Here is an 18,487-nt window from a genome sequence, read left to right as displayed (position 1 = left end):
CTTACAGTTATTTTGCAGAACAAAAATATTTTTTATTATTTTCATGCAAAAAATAAGCAAAACATTTTATATTACTTGTCAGAAAGATCTGCAGGGGAATAAAGGAAGGCAAGTAGTGACAGGTATTTTCAGAAAACTATTGTCCTTAGGAAATATAAAGGAAAACAAAGAAAAGTAAGGACCTGAAAAAAAGTGGTTAATGTTGACATGCGTTCCTGCTAATAGAGGACATAGTTTCAGTATCAGTAATCTACTTCTCTATAGATTCTTTAAAAAAGTTAAACAGAGGGTTTTTTAAAAAAAAAAAATAGCAAAACCAAAAACCTTTAATCAAAATTACTCTTTAAAGGATCCACTTGGACATCATTAGTGGCCAAAGTGTCACCCTTCTCTTCATAACTTGAAGTGCCAAGCAGCACATGCTATTGCCCCCACAAAAGCAGGCTGTAGTTTGGAAACTGTGAAATTCCCTACAGCAGTTCCAGGTTTAGGACGGCCTCTCTGTCCATTTAAATGCCTCCAGTTGTTCTGGTAGGACACAGTCTTTGCCTGTGTTCATATTCTGCAGATTTTTAACATCTGCCCCTCCCCACAGGAGTGCCAGGATTCAATATTCCAGAATATTGAATTTGCCAAGTTAGTAAAGAGTTTTTGACCAAACCTCTTGCCCTTCAAAACATCTGATTCTGTACAGAAACTGCTTCTCTTCATCTCCCTTCCTTGATGGACTTGTTGATACACCTGACATACATAAATCCTCCAAGATAAATCAGAAAATGGAAGAACTGAGTCAAGATTGTTTATTTCAGAATTGTAAAAGGATAGCCCAGAATTAGCAAAGAAAAAGGAAGTCTATATAATCAGACTTATTATTCTTCCCATCCTGAAAAACTGATCAACTAAAAGAGACTGCTATTTTAACAAATAATGAACATTACTATCATAGAACTCTCTAGTATTTTAGCAGTCTGTAGGGTACACTGACTTCACCAGTGTTCTGCTGAAATCTGTGGTCATTTGCTGAAAGAACAGACAGCAGGTGCCCAGCCATCTGAGAGAGACTAAACATAAGGACCTGTGAAACCAGCACCATTTTAAGGTCTGTAGAGACTCAAGCCCATTACAATTTAACAGAATTTTTCCTTTTTTTCTAAAAATCCAATGCACAATGTTTCTCAGTATAAACATGGCCTTATTTTTGGTAGTTCTCCAAGCTTCAGCAGTGGTGCTACTTCCTCCTCAACCTCACCTCCTTACAAACACCCTTGAAAACTTAAAGCAAAACCTAGAGCAAGCTCTCTTCTACAGGCTCTGTTCTACACTATCGTTGCAACTGTAATACCTCCCAAGACATAAAAAGCTCACACACACAAGCATTGTCCCACTGGTTGCACTGGCAATTTTTCCAGCCTACCAAAATCAATGTGATTCAAGCCCCAGAAATTACAAAGATGAAGACTCACTTATGATGGTGCATTTCCCCCACTTCCCCCCAGGCCACACCATGATCATCACTGTAGAGGCATTTTGTGTGGTTTAGGCATACTAGATTTACCACACAGCAGCTAATTATAATACGACCAGTCACATGTAAAATATTAAAAATGACGTAATTTCCCGATGAATACTTTTGACTATCATGCAACATGAATAACACTTTTGCAAAATGAAGATCACCTCTGAAAATTACTGCATCCCTGATTCTACACATACCAGTTTCCTGGAAAGCATATTACAATAAAACATTCCACAAAAAAGGGTAACTTGAGATCCATCAGTGATTTCACAGACTCATGAACTACTAGCCAAATAGTATTAACAAGCATGCTTGTAGTCAAGCTTGCCATGATATCAGGACAGGGAAGGGGGCTACCACAGGACAGACAGGCCATTTGCATTAAAAACAAAGCAGGTTCAAAAATACACAGAAGAAAAGACTATTTCCAACAAACACGTTCATTTGTTAAAACAAAATCTAGACATGTAACAAAGTTTGTAATCTACTCTTAACTAAGGTTTATATTTTTATTGATATGACTTTTTAAAAAAAAAAAAAGTTTCAGTGAGTACAGCTGGCTACTGTTTATTAAAAAAATCCAGTAAGTATTTAACAGAGTCAATTTAATAGCTGAAATTTAGCAGTAGAAGAGTAGGTAAATTTCACATATTTTCCTGAAATAGCATTCTGTTGATCTGTGTTGAGATCAGAATCGTTATTGCTATAAGATTAACTTCTAGTCTTTGTAGTTACCAAGACAGAAAACTTTTTCTATATTAAATTTCTCTAATAAATTAAAGAAACAAGCACATGCCAACAGCTCACTGAGTGCCTGTCTTATGGCATATAAATGCTTTATTTTGTCATTGTTTATGTACCACATTACAAATAGTTTCCCTAAATTATACATTTTCAAGCCTTGATTTAAGTGACATTTTGAAAATAGTACCTCAATTGACTGTCTTAAACAGTTACTTGTTTTGAAGCAAAGCCTTTGCCTGAGCTAAGCAATCCCTTGACCAGGGGAAAAATACCAAGAATGTTGTTAGGAATACAGAGGGGAAAAAGCATTAACAAACAAAATAAAAATCATTTAACGCCAAAACCACACATTAAAAGAAACCTACACACAGTCTTAATGTTTCAAGGAAACTTTGAAAGGAAATTTTAAGAGAGTTTATTTTATTAAGACATGACATCCTTCTTCTCAGACCTACACTAAATACCTGCTGGTATCAAAAATTGGACTTTTATGTAAATATGTAATTAAGATTAATTAACGTTATTAGCAAGATAGACCACAATTATTTCCTTGACAAAGCTCATATTTTTAAAATAGGAGAATGTACCAATTAACATACAATTTCTATTTCAATGTTTACTTTCTTTCAGAAAGCAACTATTCAGATTTTCTAATATTCTTCCAAATGGCTACATATTTCAATTCAATACCTTTAGCTTGAAACAATATCCTGATTCTGAACACATTATTTTATCATTTGAAACCGAAGTAGAAAATCACTTCTCTAACTTTCTTAATGATTGCTTAATAACTCAATAAACAAAATTCATTAGATTAAAGGCGTTAATTCTACAAAAGGCCATGCTATGTCCTTCTGAGCTCCTCCTGCTCTGCTTTCTACACAATACTTGACAACCATGGAAAAAGCTACAGTTTTATAGCACAGCAGCAGACAATTGCAATGGTTTTAATAACACTGTAGTCTCACAGACAAGCAAACTTACTATTCTTCATTGTATTTGCTCAAAAAATAAAATCTGTCCCAGACATCTGAATCATGAAAAGGCCATCATAAGCACAAGCTGAGTCCAATGCTGTTAGAAGCCATGATTTTAGCTCACCAACAATTTGGATCTTTTCAGTTAATGTAGATAAGAGAGTGTCAAAGTTCTGCTCTTAGCCAGGGTCTGTACACGCGCCTATTTCAGAAATATTTAAAGTATATTAAAAAACGTTACCCCATAAAAGCAAACTTGGATTTCAGTCTTTCATGCTGTGCTACACACATTCACATGGCAACACAGCAACTAAGAGTAATGCATCTTCTTGGGGTGACTCTTTTTTCGAGGACTTTTTTAAAATAAATAAATAGATTATAATAGGCAACCATATCCTACCCTCAGAACAGTTTTCAAGTAGCATATTCCTATGACTTTCATTGTACTCTTTTCCAAGCAGGGATTTAATCTGTTAAGATTAGTGTTATCAGTCAGTTGTAGACAGAGATAATTCTTGAGAATAACTCAGAGAGAAAAATCATTTGATGTACTAGAAAGTACAATTATGCAAAACCTTTGAAAACTACAAAGTAGTTTGATTGTGCACTTAGAAGTTTGGCTATTCAAGCTAATGTGTATCCCTTCCCTCATATATCAGCCAAGATTCTGGAAATATAGCTTAGATGTGGTGGAAAATGAATAGTAGAAATTTCAATTCAAACACACAATAGCAGTAAAGGGATTGTAAGAATGGGAGTCCAGAGGATGGACCTTACCTTTTTCCCTGCACCGGGCTAAGAGCACAGCTGAGGCCCTTCCTCATCCTACCTTAGAGGAGCGCTGTAAAGCACAAGTGGTTCCCAGCTGCAGCCTGCTTTTAACTTGTAGAACTAAACAAAAACCTACAGGTTTGCCCTCCTAAGTTTCACCAAATCAAGGAAAATAAAGGAAAATAAAATCATATACTGGCAAACAGTACAGGTACCTTGTATTTTCATTACGTAGTTGCTATTAGATGGGAAGGTTTGCTGCTCCCCTAGCCTCCAGCTCTCCCCGTATTTAGTTTTTCACGCTGCTATGGAGTGCAGTATCAGTCAATCACTCACAGCAAGGCCAACTCTGAACCAGAGGGAATCAAATGATCCAGGCACACATTTACCTGACACCAAGGCTCTCTTGAAATAACCAGCTGATTTTTTTCATTATCCTTCAGAACCACTACCAAAGCAAACACAATGGGTTACTGAACCCAGCTAAACCAACACCATGAGCTGTTGCCTGTTTATCCCAAAGAGGGCAGAGGTTGGATGAAAACTAACTTCAACCTAGTAACACTGAAACTATTTCCAGACTCGGACAGTATTTAACATCAGCCTAACCTGACAACTTACCCTATGACAATTTTGCAGCTAATTCTGCCTGATGTAACAATCTAACCATTATGAAAACCTATCTAGCACAGATGCTGCTTTCAAAATACACATGCACAACACATGCTTCACATTTTGTTACAGCTTCTCAGAGCACTCAGGTTTTTTCGTGGGCCATTAGCCATCTCCAATAATCACATCCATGTTTTCCAACAGAAGTAGCTTAATGAGAACAGCATCCAGCAATTCCTGAGCTCAACAAAGAATCACTGACTCCCACAAAAAAAACCTATACTACAGTATGCCACCAGAAGCAAACACATGGCAACAGATTTGCTCCAGAGTGCATTACTTTTGCAAATGGCTTCTGCTTTTTCATTTTAGAACCCATCCATTTCCATCTTCACTTGCACACACCTTTTAGGGAGTGGAAAATGCTTCTGCAATGGGGTATTGCCTCACAGATGCTTCACAGCAGCAATGGAAAACACACTGTTCCTTCTTGAATGTATAAAGGATGAAATTTTTGCCAGAGTTCAAGCACTTGAGTCTATCAGGCTTTCCCTGAAAAAGATCTGCAAGCCAGCACACACACACAATAAGGAAAGTGTATTTTAACCTGCTATTAATCAGATAGCATAAATCCTAGGCTTTGATTTCAAAGCTGTTAAGATACAGTTTGACTGCCATTTCACTATGATATGCTTCTCCAGTCAACTGCAGATTCAAGAGATTGAAAAAAAATTCTGACACCTCAAAAAAAATGTTGCAAAAAAGCCAAGTCTTTTTAAAGTGAGAGAGTGCACATGTAAATGGAGAGTAGAATTAAGAATCTCCCTGAAACTCATCTGAAAATCTTATCCAAACAAATATTGTTTTTGAAGTTATTAGGTGATTATTATCCAAAGATCCAACTGTCACGTTCAAGCTCAGGTTATTGCCATTGAATACTGGAAGCAGAGGAGCTCAGCAAATAATATCACTAATTAGAAAGAAGTCTTTTACATGCTAATACCCTTCAAATGTATGACAGCACTAGCAACTTATTCTGGTACATGAAAGGCTGTACGAGGCAAACACACACACTCATCCTCATAGGAAGTCAGTGGGTTTTTCTTTCTTACCTCATTTTCTCCATCTAAAAAATTAGTGTGAAGTCAGAATATGTCTGCATCCTGTTCATACACTTGCAAGTCATCTAATTATTCTGCAGGCTGGTTTTACTCAGAGCATTCCTGAATCATGACAAGTTTACTACAGTAACAATCGTTTGACAAGAGTGGACAAAAATAAGTTAACAGATAGCAACCATTCATGTCTGTTCACTCTGCATTGAAAAGTACCAAAGCATAAAAGTAATTAAAACTTTACTAATACAAGTAGAAACAGTCCCAGCATATTCCCTAAGCAAAAACTGGGACGGCAAAATCTCGCCAATTATTAGAGCACGAAACACTATACACAGGAACAAAGAATGCTTAGATTTGTATGGTTTTTCCTGGCAGATTATTCTAAAATTGCATTCTGTGTTTGTCAACATGATTCTAACAAATAACTGCCTCATTCCCACTAAAAATCTATCAACCACCACCATCTGACTGCCAGTGAGAGGAAGAGCATCCTGGCTGACACACCATTGTCTGTACAACTGTGCAAATAAGGACTACCCACAGACGGACACTACAAGGTGCTGGGTTTTTACATCACCCTAACTCTTCACAAGTATCTTTACTAGGCAGGGATGCTATTTTTCTTTTTTTTTTTTTCCTTTTCCCCCTGTTTTTAAATGGAAACAAAATGGGCTAGAAGGAGAAGGGGGAAGAAAATAACAACCTCAAAAGTGTGGAGTGAAACAATCAAGGGATTCACCAAGTATGCATTATAAGCCACATGAATATCACCAAATTATTTATTACTAATGTTGGTAAAAGGTGCAGTCTTCTGCCTACCTCACCACAAGGTAATAATTTTTGCCAAAAGATAATGAATCACTTTTACACTCTCTAAAAGGTAATGAGTTCAAAATAGGGGAAACATTTGTTCCATTTGTTCTTTTTAGTAGTTTACGTGCAAGCAAACTTCAGAAGCTGGAAAGTGAGAATTCCCTCCCCACTTCCTCCCTGTACTTTTTGAATCATCATGCTGGCTCTTTTTCAGTTGTTAATGGCTCAATTTCCACACATTAAAACAAAAACCTTCCAACAGCCCCTCAAATATTTGTGGGCTGACTGCTGCCTTCAGAGTCAGAAAATGACTATTTTTCAAGAGCTGCCATTCATGAATGAAACTATGTGCCTTCCCAACCCAAAAACTCAACTCATATAATTGTTTTGAGTGGGATGTTTATCCTTTCATTTTGTGAAACATTGATAGCATTTTCAATTAAATTTCCATCTTATATTTTTGTATTAAGAAAACACAAACTTCATGAGTTGGAAAATGGTGAAGGGAATTGCATTAGAAGAGCTATTTTAACAATAATATTTTTTCTGGGTAGAACACAAAACCAAAAGCATTGTTTCCACACTTCTTGTCAACCTCGCATCATGTTCTTCTTCAGAGATGACACATCACTTGACCAATGCTTTCCAGTTCCCAGGTTATGTATTTCCCACTGCTGTCAGTAACTGTAAAGCTTTGGCTGCACATTCCTCCCAGGAATCTTTACACCAGGTAATTTCTGGTCATATGGTTTTGTCATCACTTGTACTTGAAGTTCACATTACATGAGGATTTTAGTTTAAAACCTCTTCACACATGGAGAAACAGTTGCCTTTGAAATAACTGGAATTTTGGGGAAAAATGTTTGAAGAACTGGTAACCTACAGGACAAGGGCAAGGAGGAAAGTAAAATAAATTAACCTCCAACAGCTGAGTCACTTGATATTTCCACATCTTCAGGCAAAGAGTCCTTCCAGTGCTCCCACCACACGGTGGGACCCACAGTTTTGGTTCCAGACCATTAGGAGTGGTCTGGGTGCATTAGGAAGAACATTGCAGCAGGTCAAGGGAGGTGATTCTGCCCTTCTACTCAGCCCTGGTGATGCCACACCTGGAGTGCTGTGTCCAGTTCTGGGCTCCTCAGGACAAGAGAGACGCGAAGCTCCTGGAGCACACAGAATAGAGGGCTACAAAGATGGTTAAGGGATTTAAGTATCTCTCTTATGGGGAAAGGCTGAGGGTGCTGGGCCTGTTCAGCTTCCAGACGAGACAACTGAGAGAGGATCTCATCAGAGTATGTCAGTATCTGAAGGAAAGGTGTCAAAGAGGTTGGATCCGGGCTCTGCTCAGTGGTGCCAAGCATTAGGACAAGAGGGAATGGGCAGAAACTCATACACAGGAAACTCCCTCCGGATATAAGAAAGAATTTCTTTACTGTGCACTTTACTGAGTAGTGGAACAGGTTGCCCAGAGAGGATATAGAGTCTCTTTCCTTGAAGATATTCAAGAACCTGTGCAATGGGCTCTGGGATGACCCTGCTTGAGCAGGGATTTTGGACCAGAAGTCCCACTGTGGTCCCTTCCAACCTGACCCATTTGGTGATTTTGTCACCAACTTCTAATGAAGTTCCATAGTTTCAGAGCAGAAACAAACAGTACCTGAATAATAATTTTCTTTCTCACAAAAGCCCCTGATACCTGACATTAATCTAAGAGTTCCAAAAGAGGCAGCTCATTTTTTTATAATTAAAAAAAAAAAAAAAGAAAAGAAAAAATTTACTCCATTTGTAAAAAATAGTTTTAAGAACTTTTCATAAACATTTTCCTTTTACTAGAAATCATTCTCTACTACCTTAAGGGAAAAAGCCTAATCTTGCATGGTTTTCCAATGTAACTGATGATACTAAAAAGATAACAAAGTGAAGAAGATATCATCCAAAGCAACACAACACATTTCAGAGCAATGCCCTACTCATTTAATTGGTCATTCACGCTTTATCAGAATGTGACCATTTTAACCAGACTCAGCAAGAACTATTTAAAAGCTGTCCTACCTTGCAGTAGAACATGCATATGATTATGTAAGTACATAAAAATAAAATCTACTTTGCACTGATCAACATACTACTTTGTGTCTCTTTCTTCTTTTGGAAGTTTTCCATTAGCATCATATTTGGCAAGGGCTTCTTCCTAACTTGACATACTTTAAATAATAAAACAGTGTTCCCAGGCCACTTATTTATCCATATTAATTCCAGTTTGAAAATGGGCTTTATATTTATTGCTGGGCCATCAATGCTTTTGCTAGCAAGCACAATTACTGAGCAGTAAATGTGAAATAAATTACTGTTTTGCTGTACTGCTGTGGTCTTAACCCTGGCAGCATTCACTAATTTTCATGGCTTCATTACCGGAGATCCTGGGCTAGTCACAGATTTGCAGCGGTTTAAGCTGTTAGCTCACAACTGGAGGCTAAATTGGAGACACTTATTTTTATCAGAAGCAGATTACCACCTTAGCTTAGTCAGGGGTAAACCAAATAAACACACACCACACACCGAGCACACAGACAAATGGATTCCCATGGGAGAAAAGCGAGTATGAGCTTGCTTACACAAACCTTTGCGTTTACCGCTGGGTACGAGCATATACAGGAACAGTTGCCATGGAATAGGAAGTGTAGCTAATTCACAGCTTTTATTGATTACCCAGCACAAACTCCCTTGGCTGCCCACACACTCTGGGCAATACTTCATTGGTTTGCCTGGGCAGACAGTGAGTGCCCACGGTGCTGGTACTGTTCCAGGTCTGGATTCTAAATCAGTGATTCTACTCACAACAGGAGTTCAGAGCAGCCCTGCAGCACTTTCTGGCAGCCTTACCTGAAGCCCTGCAGATGATCTGTTTATGGAGAGAGGAAGGGATTTCCTCCTCACAAGTTGAAGGGAAACACATTTCCAAGCCTTGAGAGCCGTTCACTTAACTTACAGCCTCGTCATTGAGGAGGAGGGCAGAGTGCAAACACACCCATTAAGCAGCTTCAATGTTAATAAAATTAAATGGTTTTAAACAGAACATCTGGCATCAGCTGTTTCCATAAGCTGTTTTTTATTTAAGTTTCCACCAAAAAATACTGGACTTCTCAGCTATTTTCACATGTAAATCTGAATGCCAGATTAGGCTATCTTTAAAAAAAGTTGTCCTAGCAAAAACTGTAAGAATTATTCACACGCTTTTTGGTTTGGCACTTTATTTGGTATGTAACGGGCTGGGAGAGAGCTAAACACAACAGTATTTTTCCAATACATTTTGCAGTAGAAATTATTTTTCAATAAAAGCACTCTTATTGCATTCATTTGTCAGCAGTAATCACTAATTCCAAAACCAGAAAACCTTCAAATTTTTCCACAGGTACCTTGTTATAGATGTAGATTTTTTTCCCTTAACAACTGAGTAAACTCTGGGGCAAAGTGGGAGAGAAAGAGACACAGCTGCTGCAGTATTGGGAAACAAAAGCTGTGAAATAATGAGCCTTAAAGCTCTTAAACACCCCAACATTTAAACACCTTCCAAAAAAAAAAAAAAACCAAAAAAACCTCAAATCAAAATCACACAGAGGGTAGAAAGCTCATGAAGCCTCCTTGTCCAAGCCAGGGGACCAGCTACTATGGATGCTGGCTCCTTCACAGTCGGAAGGATGCAGTACATTTTCCAAGAGTGGGGCACTTGGAGAAGAGCAAAACCAGCTCTGCTTCCCTTTGAAGCACATGTTCAGCACATCAGTGAAAGTTAACACTATCCAGTATTGCAACTTTGTTTTTGTAGGCTACTTTCCTGAAAGTTCTTCTTCTAGACTGGAAAGAAGATGTAGGGTGCACAGACTGCACCCCCATGTGCATCCCCAGACTTCTGCTACACACAGTAAGTTGTGATCCCTGTAATTTCTGTGCTTACTGTCACACTCCAGACCCCTCCTAGACAGCACACACCAAAAAAGAGCAGCACAGGTTCTTTTCAAAAGCTGGTATAGACTTTGCATTTTGTGTCTTTTGGTACGAGCAAAGAGGCTTGCAGTCTCTGACCTCAATATATGCAGAAGAGATTTACTTTTATACCATCAAGCCAGCTTTAAAGCTGAAACTGTATGAAAACAGTTGTATGTAAGAAAATGTACGTAAGAAAACAAGCCTTGGCCTGCAGTAAAATTCATTCAAGTTTGTTATTATTTTGAAGATGCTTGCTTTCTAAATACATTTTATATTCATAAATCAGTATTCATCTCTTAACTACAAAAGTAGTAATATTTTACTATTAGTAGGAACCCTTGTTTGTCAATCATTTCTTCACAAGATACTGTGTCAAGGAGATCCACTGACAAGAAATCTCATAACTGGTGAATAATTTTCATGGTGAAACTTTCAACTGTTAATTGTCTCCATCCTGCTTACAGAGTACATCCCTCAAAGTCACATGTCTCTTTTGTCAGGCCTACAAAATATATCCACATTTGTGTAATTATTTTGATTACACACTCTGGAAGCAGGAATGCTCAGAGATGCCTTGCCAATTGTTCTAAACAGGGAAACCATATGGGACCAGTAATTTTATTTCATTTTGCTGTCAATGGTTATTGCAAGATAACTATGAAAATTAATTACTACAGTTCCATCTCAAGATTAATTTCCATATTTTACCTATTTTTTTTAAAATATAAAAAATGACATTGTATCAGGATTAAGAAGCAAAAAGCTGCATAAAGTTTTAGAAATACAGGTGGTAATAGTTATTACCCTCAATCTTTGTGAGGTAATTAAGAACAGCATCAACTTACTCATCCATAAAAAACAATGCATTTCTTTAGGAATATGGAATTTTCATCTGAATCACCATTTATTCCACAACAGTAAAGTTTTAGCCAAACATCCACTTCAAAATGTGGCTCAACATCTCAATCTAATACATTTTAGAATGGAATATTGCTACCCTGTAGAAATTCTTACACCTTCCAAAAATTACCACAATTTTTTAGTTTGATGTTTCTAGGGAACTGTTTTTCTTGTGGTTTTGTTGCGTTTTTTTTCTTGCTTTGTTGCATGCTTTTAATTGTGACCATCAATTCCATTTTTCAGATTCAGATTTTCATCAGACCTAGTAGCTAAAACAGAAATCAAAATATTTGGGTGGACAACATGAGTAAATAATGTCAATAAGTAGTCACAGTCTCCTGTTCGTAACAACACAATGACAATCTTGCCCTGGTACCTCCCTTTAGAAATGACATCAAGAAAAAACATGGAGAGAAAGCTATCAGAAGTTGAGAGCATTTTCCATTCATGAACAAACACAAATACATTCTGTTTAATCTAATACAAAATCAGCACAGAATCTGCTAGATTTTAGTACTTTTTCAAGAAATAAGCCATACCATTTTTGTAAGACAAAAACTAAATTAACTTTCAAATGCATCCCCAACATCCCTATGCAAACAAGTGACAGAAAGTTTTCATTCTCACAACTGTGCTATTTGCAAAGTCTAAGTGGGAAAAAATACAGTACATAATCAGGAAAAGAATGTTAGAGATCCTTGCCAGACTCCACAGTCTCCAACAGATTCTGAATCAAGACCAGAATGAACAGCACCATCAAGAGGGAAAAGGTCTGTCATGGGACTCACCCAGCCAAAATGGCTTGAGATAGGGTGTCTACAAGGAATGCAACAACATTAGCGCTGAAGCCATTTATCACAAGTACTTTAAAAGAATCGCTGCTGAACAGATGTCTTGAAAACATATTCCCTGAAGAAATTTTCATTGCTCATAGTATACTGCCTGAAGAAACTCTTGCTCTGCATTTTAGGACAGTGTTACCTTGTGGGCTAACATGAGGGCCTGTTAAAACACATCCACAGAGCTTGAGCAATTATATGGTAATTTAAACACATCAGCTTCTTGACAATTATTGCTTTTTCTGTAAAACCTCAAGAAAGCCAAAGAAAGGAGCTGTATCTGTCACCAACACCTTAAAGCAGCCAGCCTGCCTAAACAACCTCCATTGTGCACTACTCTACACAATTAAGCATCCACCAAGTAACCTGTGTTGGAAGCAAGAGAAAAAAGCCAAATAGCTAAGCAACCCAACAAGCAAGTGAACCATGGACACGATCCAGACTTGAAAAGAAAGGTTGTTTTCCTACATGTTCCTAATGACCCTTTTGCTGGTTGCAACACCTTCTGCAGGGCCAGCCTCAATTACATGGCCAGATGTTCCTGTCTCTTCCAAAACCAGCCCCTCCAGTCTAATTCTCCTGAATCCCACAGCTATTCTCAAGGGTGCAAATGGCAGCAGGTAAAGTTGTGGAGACTAGAAAGCCATCCAATCCCCACCCATATTTTAGTAAGCCCTCTGCAGTACAAGGCCATGTGTGTCGGCTTTTCTCCTTCACTAGATAGAAATTTCCATTCTGCTGGAGTGGACAGCAACTACCAAAGGCCTCTTTTTACTATATTCAGTAACAGAACAACATTCACTTGAAATTGCATAAGTGCAGATGTTTCTTATACGGGCTATTTACAGATACACATTTCAAATCTCCAGCAACTTCACCATCCTCTTCTTTCCTTTTGAAGAAAAATCCTTCATGTTTCCACTATGCTAATCCAATCCCTCACAGAGAAAGTAAATACCTAGAGCCTCTCAAACCAATCAAAATTTTTAAGACTTTGCTTTCTGCTTGTTTTCTTTTATTTATAAGTCTCCTTTCAACAGTGTTTAAAAAGAAAATCATCATTTTTCCCTGGATGAACAGGAACTTTTGGCAAAAACATACTGTAAACAGCCAGATTACAGGACATTCTGGCCACTTTGAGTAGGAGTTTCCACAGCTAAGGTTCTAAAATTTTAAAAATTCCATGAATATCCCGCTACTAAAGCCTTCACTCAGAGTTCACCAAGCTTCAGTGACCCTGATGAGCACAGCAGCTTTGGCATGGCAGAAAGGCAGGACCTGAGGTAGCCTAATCTCAGAAAATTAAAAGCTTTGAAGATTAAGAGCAGGACCTTGAAATGACCCAGACAGAAAAAGAGAGAGACTAAATGGTTTCTGCAGCCATTCCCGCCCAGACAACAAGCTGCTGTTAAGCTCCCAAGGTCTGCAGCCAGAAGGTCCAGCTCAGGAGCACTCCAGCTCAGTGTTCTGGTCTCAGAACTGCAAGGCCCAAAAATGGAGTTTAATCTGCTAGAAATACAGGACAAAGGAAGACATTACTGACTGCATTTGCTACATTATGTCTAGAATATTCTGTTTTTCTGAATAACACCACATAGGCTGCATTTACCGTGAAGTAACAAGGTTAAGTCCTACGAGAAGCTTATCCCACATACTTCCCAAAGCTCTGATGGTTTTTTTTTATCTTTTCTTCTCTCACAAAACATGGACAAAAAATGAAATGCAGAAATCCATCTGAATCCTCACCAGTACAAAACTACAAGCAGCAGTTCCATGTTTTTTGTTTTGTTAGTTTTTTTTTTTTTTTTTTTCTCTAGAATAGCCACCACAGAGAAAATTATAATCGTGTTTCAGGAACAAATCATATAATTGATTTTACATGCCCAAAAGAAGCATAAAAATAAAACAAGGTGGACAGTAGCTTGCCATTTCAAGAGCTAAGTCTGGCAGGAAAAGCACCATGTGGTCTCTCACTTGCCAAATGGTTTGGCAGTGCCAAATTACTACTGTGGAGTGTTAAAAGTAGTGAAGTTAAAATTATCAGAATTAACACAGAGACACCAATGGAAGGGAAAAAATGTGACCAATTCAAAATGTATCGCTACCCCCCAAAGAAAGTCCTTTCAATTACTTGCATTCAGCTCATTATAAAGTTAGTTGGAAATATGAACTTGCTGTTCTTTGCAGTGATTTTTATCACCTATGCACAAAACTGAAGACTATATCAATTTCTCAACACTCCTATTGCATAGGAAAGGAGGCTCAGTTCAGCTTGTATTGGCTACTCTGTCTTTCAAAAGACTCTCTTCTAACTGGTTTCTAACAGAACAGTTTTTTACATTGTAATGGTTATAAAACATGCCCCAAACTGGTATGTGCAAATAAGACATATACAAATGCACACACATGAATATCTGGAAAATGTTATTTAAAATTCTTCTCCACAAAAAATAATCTTCAGAGGCACAGTTCAGATTTATAAGGCATATTCATTAAAGGCAAATCAGCTACCAGAAGTGGAGAAGGAGTACAAGTAAAAGGACTGTATCTCCTACTGTTAACAAATTCTGACCAATTTAAAATTCAATTAAACACACCCATAAAATAATCACAACTATCCAGTCCAATATAGTAACCAGAAAGACAAAAATAGATCTAGACTTTCTGTTCATTTTACATGTTAAGCAAGACAATCACCTGAAAGATCCAGAAAAGGAAAATTCTTCAAAAAAAACAAATCTCTTATGTGCATTTACACAAACACACACTGATGCTAACTTCTGCTTTCACTTTCAGTTCTCAAAGTGATGATTACGGAAACTGTGTCATAGCAATGCATGTGTGCCAGCAATAACTAAATAAGAGAAAAAAGGAAGAGAAGAGAATATTAAAAAAAAACAAAACCATGCATCCCCATCCCTTGGACCGGCTCAACCAATCCCAGGAGTAAAAAAAGAAACCAATACAGGTATTTTCTTATATAAATGGAGGAATTAACTTATCAAGGCAAAATAAACTGAGTTTCTAACTTCAGGAACACTGCCCCAGTATAATCGTCTACATGACTAATATCATAAGAAAGATCTCAGAGTTCTCCAAACAAACCACCCTCATTGATCAAGTTTTAAAAAACGATAAAATCTTACTAGGCTAATCAAGATATTCATATTCATATATTTCTTTAAGGTATGCCATGTTTTAGAGAAACTTGAAGAGTGAATGTAGAGAGAGAAGTCATAAAATTCTTCATCATAGAAAGGGACAGACATACAAGGGAAAGATTTTTTATCTTTTCTCTTCCTATGCTGACCTGAACATATGAAGTTAACCACATGCTTATTTATAAAAATTTAGTAAACCTTTACTTACCCAGCATCCTCCTGGAAGCCTTCTAGTTCATCTCTTTGCTCTGCTAGGGTGGATTCTAGATCCAGATAGGTACCATTATGAGACAATTGCAGGGTGCAGTCATCAAGCTGTAGAACAAAATTCAGACCATTAGATTACAGCAGTCTTTCTCTCTAACAGACCTCTAACAATGCCTTCCCATTTACCACATCCCCAGACAAGATCTCCCTAAAACAAACAATATGGTGGGAGCAGGTAAGAAAAACTCTTTGGTGATTTACTCAATTCCAAACCCATGTTCCCCAGACCATGCTTGCTAACAACAATATCAACACAACTAACAAACACAGTGAAATTTGTTAGAACATACAGAAGAAGATTAGAGGGCTTTAGCACAGACTTTAAAATGTAATACAGAAAGAAAAGTTCATTTCAATGTATGTCTAGGATATAAATTACTGTTCTCTGTTCTTACAATACAGTTGTAAGTAGAGTTTCTGAGCCCCTGGATGAAGACAGAAGGAAGAAAGAGCTGTTTTGTGAGCCACTGAATGGCCCCTGTGAGGAGAGATTGCCAAGAGACAACGCAAAGTGTGGCAGCCAAGAGTTGGGGTCTTACAGTAAGGATGAGTACAGTCTACCAAGTCACAGATTTTTCTGGAATTTTGCTTTTAGGGCCAGGCACTAACCAGCCTCAGAGGGTGCAGGAACAACATTCCTAGGTACTGGCTGGGGGTGGACTGGAAACCTTTGCCAGCTTCCTACAACGGTACTGAGGTAATCAAGGACCAGACCTGAAAGCAGAAATCTGCCCACAACTGGGCTTATGAGGGAGGGATTAATAAACTGTCTTTATTTCTTTTCTGTTTTCCCTCATCTTCAAGCTTTCCATTAATTGTTCCAGCTGTTAAAAAGAGCCATATTTGACCAAAGCTAGAAAATAAATTTTCTGGAGTTTTATTTGCATGGTGCTCATCACAATAGAAGATCTAGGATGAATCATCCCAAAACTCTGGCTAACTCATTGACCAGGAACACAAAATAGTTACTGATCAAGAGGGAAAACTAAAGAAGCTGGGATAAGAGCTAGAAAGGAACATGAGCTCCTTTCTCACCATGACATAACTTAGTGTCAAATAACATATAATGAGGAAAAAAGCCCTCCCAGGGCAGGAGAACAGGACAACATTTACCAAGGGGCAGGTTTGTCCTGCCTCAGCACTAGGGTTAAGTGACCATCTCCTCAGAGAATCCAGCTCAGAAGCACAGAAATGGACATCTGTGAGTCCAGTTGAATACACTGCTGGGACCATCATGTCCAGCATTGCACTGGGGGTCCTTTTGTAACTGCTTCCAAGATCACAAATACTGTAAGCTCCAGAAGTGTTGTACTGCTAGATACAAAATCCAGTCTGACAGCCAAACAGAACAGAGAACCATTAAGGCTGGAGAAGACCTCTATGATCATTGAGTCTCACTGTTAACCCAGCACATGTTAACCACAAAAGCATGTTCCTCCATGCCACAACCACATGTCTTTTGAACACTGCAGGGATGGCAATTCCACCACTTCACTGGAGAGCCTGTTCCAACACCTGGCCACTCTTTCAGTGAAGAAATTTTTTATAATATCCAATTTAAACCTCTACAGGTGTAACTTGAGGCCATTTCCTCTAGTCACAGAATCATAGAACTGTTTGGGTTGGAAGGAACCTTAATCACCTACTTCCAACCCCCTATGTCATAGTTTTCCTGCTGCACAATGGGTTCCACTTCCTCCTGTTGGTTGCCCATGCTGCATGCGTATGTGTAGATGCACTTCATTTGGGTGATAAATCCTACTGCCTTTTCATGGGAAGAACCTCCAATTCCTGCATGAGCATTCCCAAGTGCTTCTGCAGTTTCTAGCACATCAATAATCCTTGCTGCTGCATGGATCTCTACCCCCTACCACTAACAAGACAGCAGACCAAAGGACCTCATTAGCAGACTGTCTCTCAAACGGTGGCATGCTGCCTCCAGGTCTGTCTTCAGCAATCGTGATTTTATCCCCTCACCCCTCCAAATCTTGTTTAAAGCTGTAACTGCACCAGAGGGGAAAGTGCTGCAGCCGAAAGGCTGGGACTGGGTTTTCTGGTTCTGTTTGTTGTTAATGCTGTAGTTGTTGTTGTTTGCTTATTATACACACCAGTAAAGAACTGTTATTCCTATTCCCATATCTTTTTGCCTGAGAGCCCCTTAATTTCCAAAATTTTAATAATTTGGAGGGAGGGGGTTCATATTCTCCATTTCAAGGGAGAATGGAGAATATGAACCTTCCCTAGCAGCCACCTGTCTTTCAAACCGAGACAATCAAAGAACCCAAAATGAAGATGGTTTCATTCCTATGGATTTAGCAAAAACAAACTGACAGATTCATTGCATGCCTCCGTCTATCAAAAGGCAACCATGGCAATGGTGGTGTAACTATACATCCCTGCTGCAAAGGCCACTTTGAGAAGAGTCAAATATTTAACACCATACTTAATGCCCATCTTTTGCCACAGGTGGCAGCCAATGACTCTCTGAAGGAGTAAGCAGGGGTCTGAAACAGCCAGTGACTCAAGGAAAGGAAATTACCACCCTTTATCACTTCCGTAGATTTTTCTTTCTGCTCTTTTTAATACTTAGAAAGAAAATCAATTAAAGTTTATCCTTGATGAATTACCTCTTTTAATTTCCCATCCAAGCTTTGATTCTCAGTACCTGATCAGGAAAAGCATAATAAGCAGCCACTCGTCTTATCTGGCAGTCAATACCTAAACTTAGTCACTCTCTTTCCTGCCACTGATTTAGATACAAGAAAGGAAGACAAATACTGTATTC

General features: G+C 38.3%; 1 protein-coding gene across 7 annotated transcripts in view; it reads right to left on the bottom strand.

Moving 5' to 3' along the window:
* Nucleotides 1–18,487, bottom strand: part of FHOD3 (formin homology 2 domain containing 3) — a 375,703-nt gene that overhangs the window by 320,795 nt on the left and 36,421 nt on the right. For all 7 annotated transcript variants that reach the window (XM_041408064.1, XM_041408058.1, XM_041408059.1 and 4 more), the window contains exon 2: nt 15,644–15,750. In XM_041408064.1, coding sequence (XP_041263998.1) covers nt 15,644–15,750 — 107 coding nt within the window. The remainder of the gene's footprint in view (nt 1–15,643; nt 15,751–18,487) is intronic.

The sequence above is a fragment of the Onychostruthus taczanowskii genome, unplaced genomic scaffold (genome assembly GCF_017590055.1).
Source record: "Onychostruthus taczanowskii isolate IOZ18803 unplaced genomic scaffold, ASM1759005v1 scaffold29, whole genome shotgun sequence".
Classification (NCBI taxonomy): Eukaryota; Metazoa; Chordata; class Aves; order Passeriformes; family Passeridae; genus Onychostruthus; species Onychostruthus taczanowskii.
This window is presented reverse-complemented; position numbering and strand designations above follow the sequence as displayed.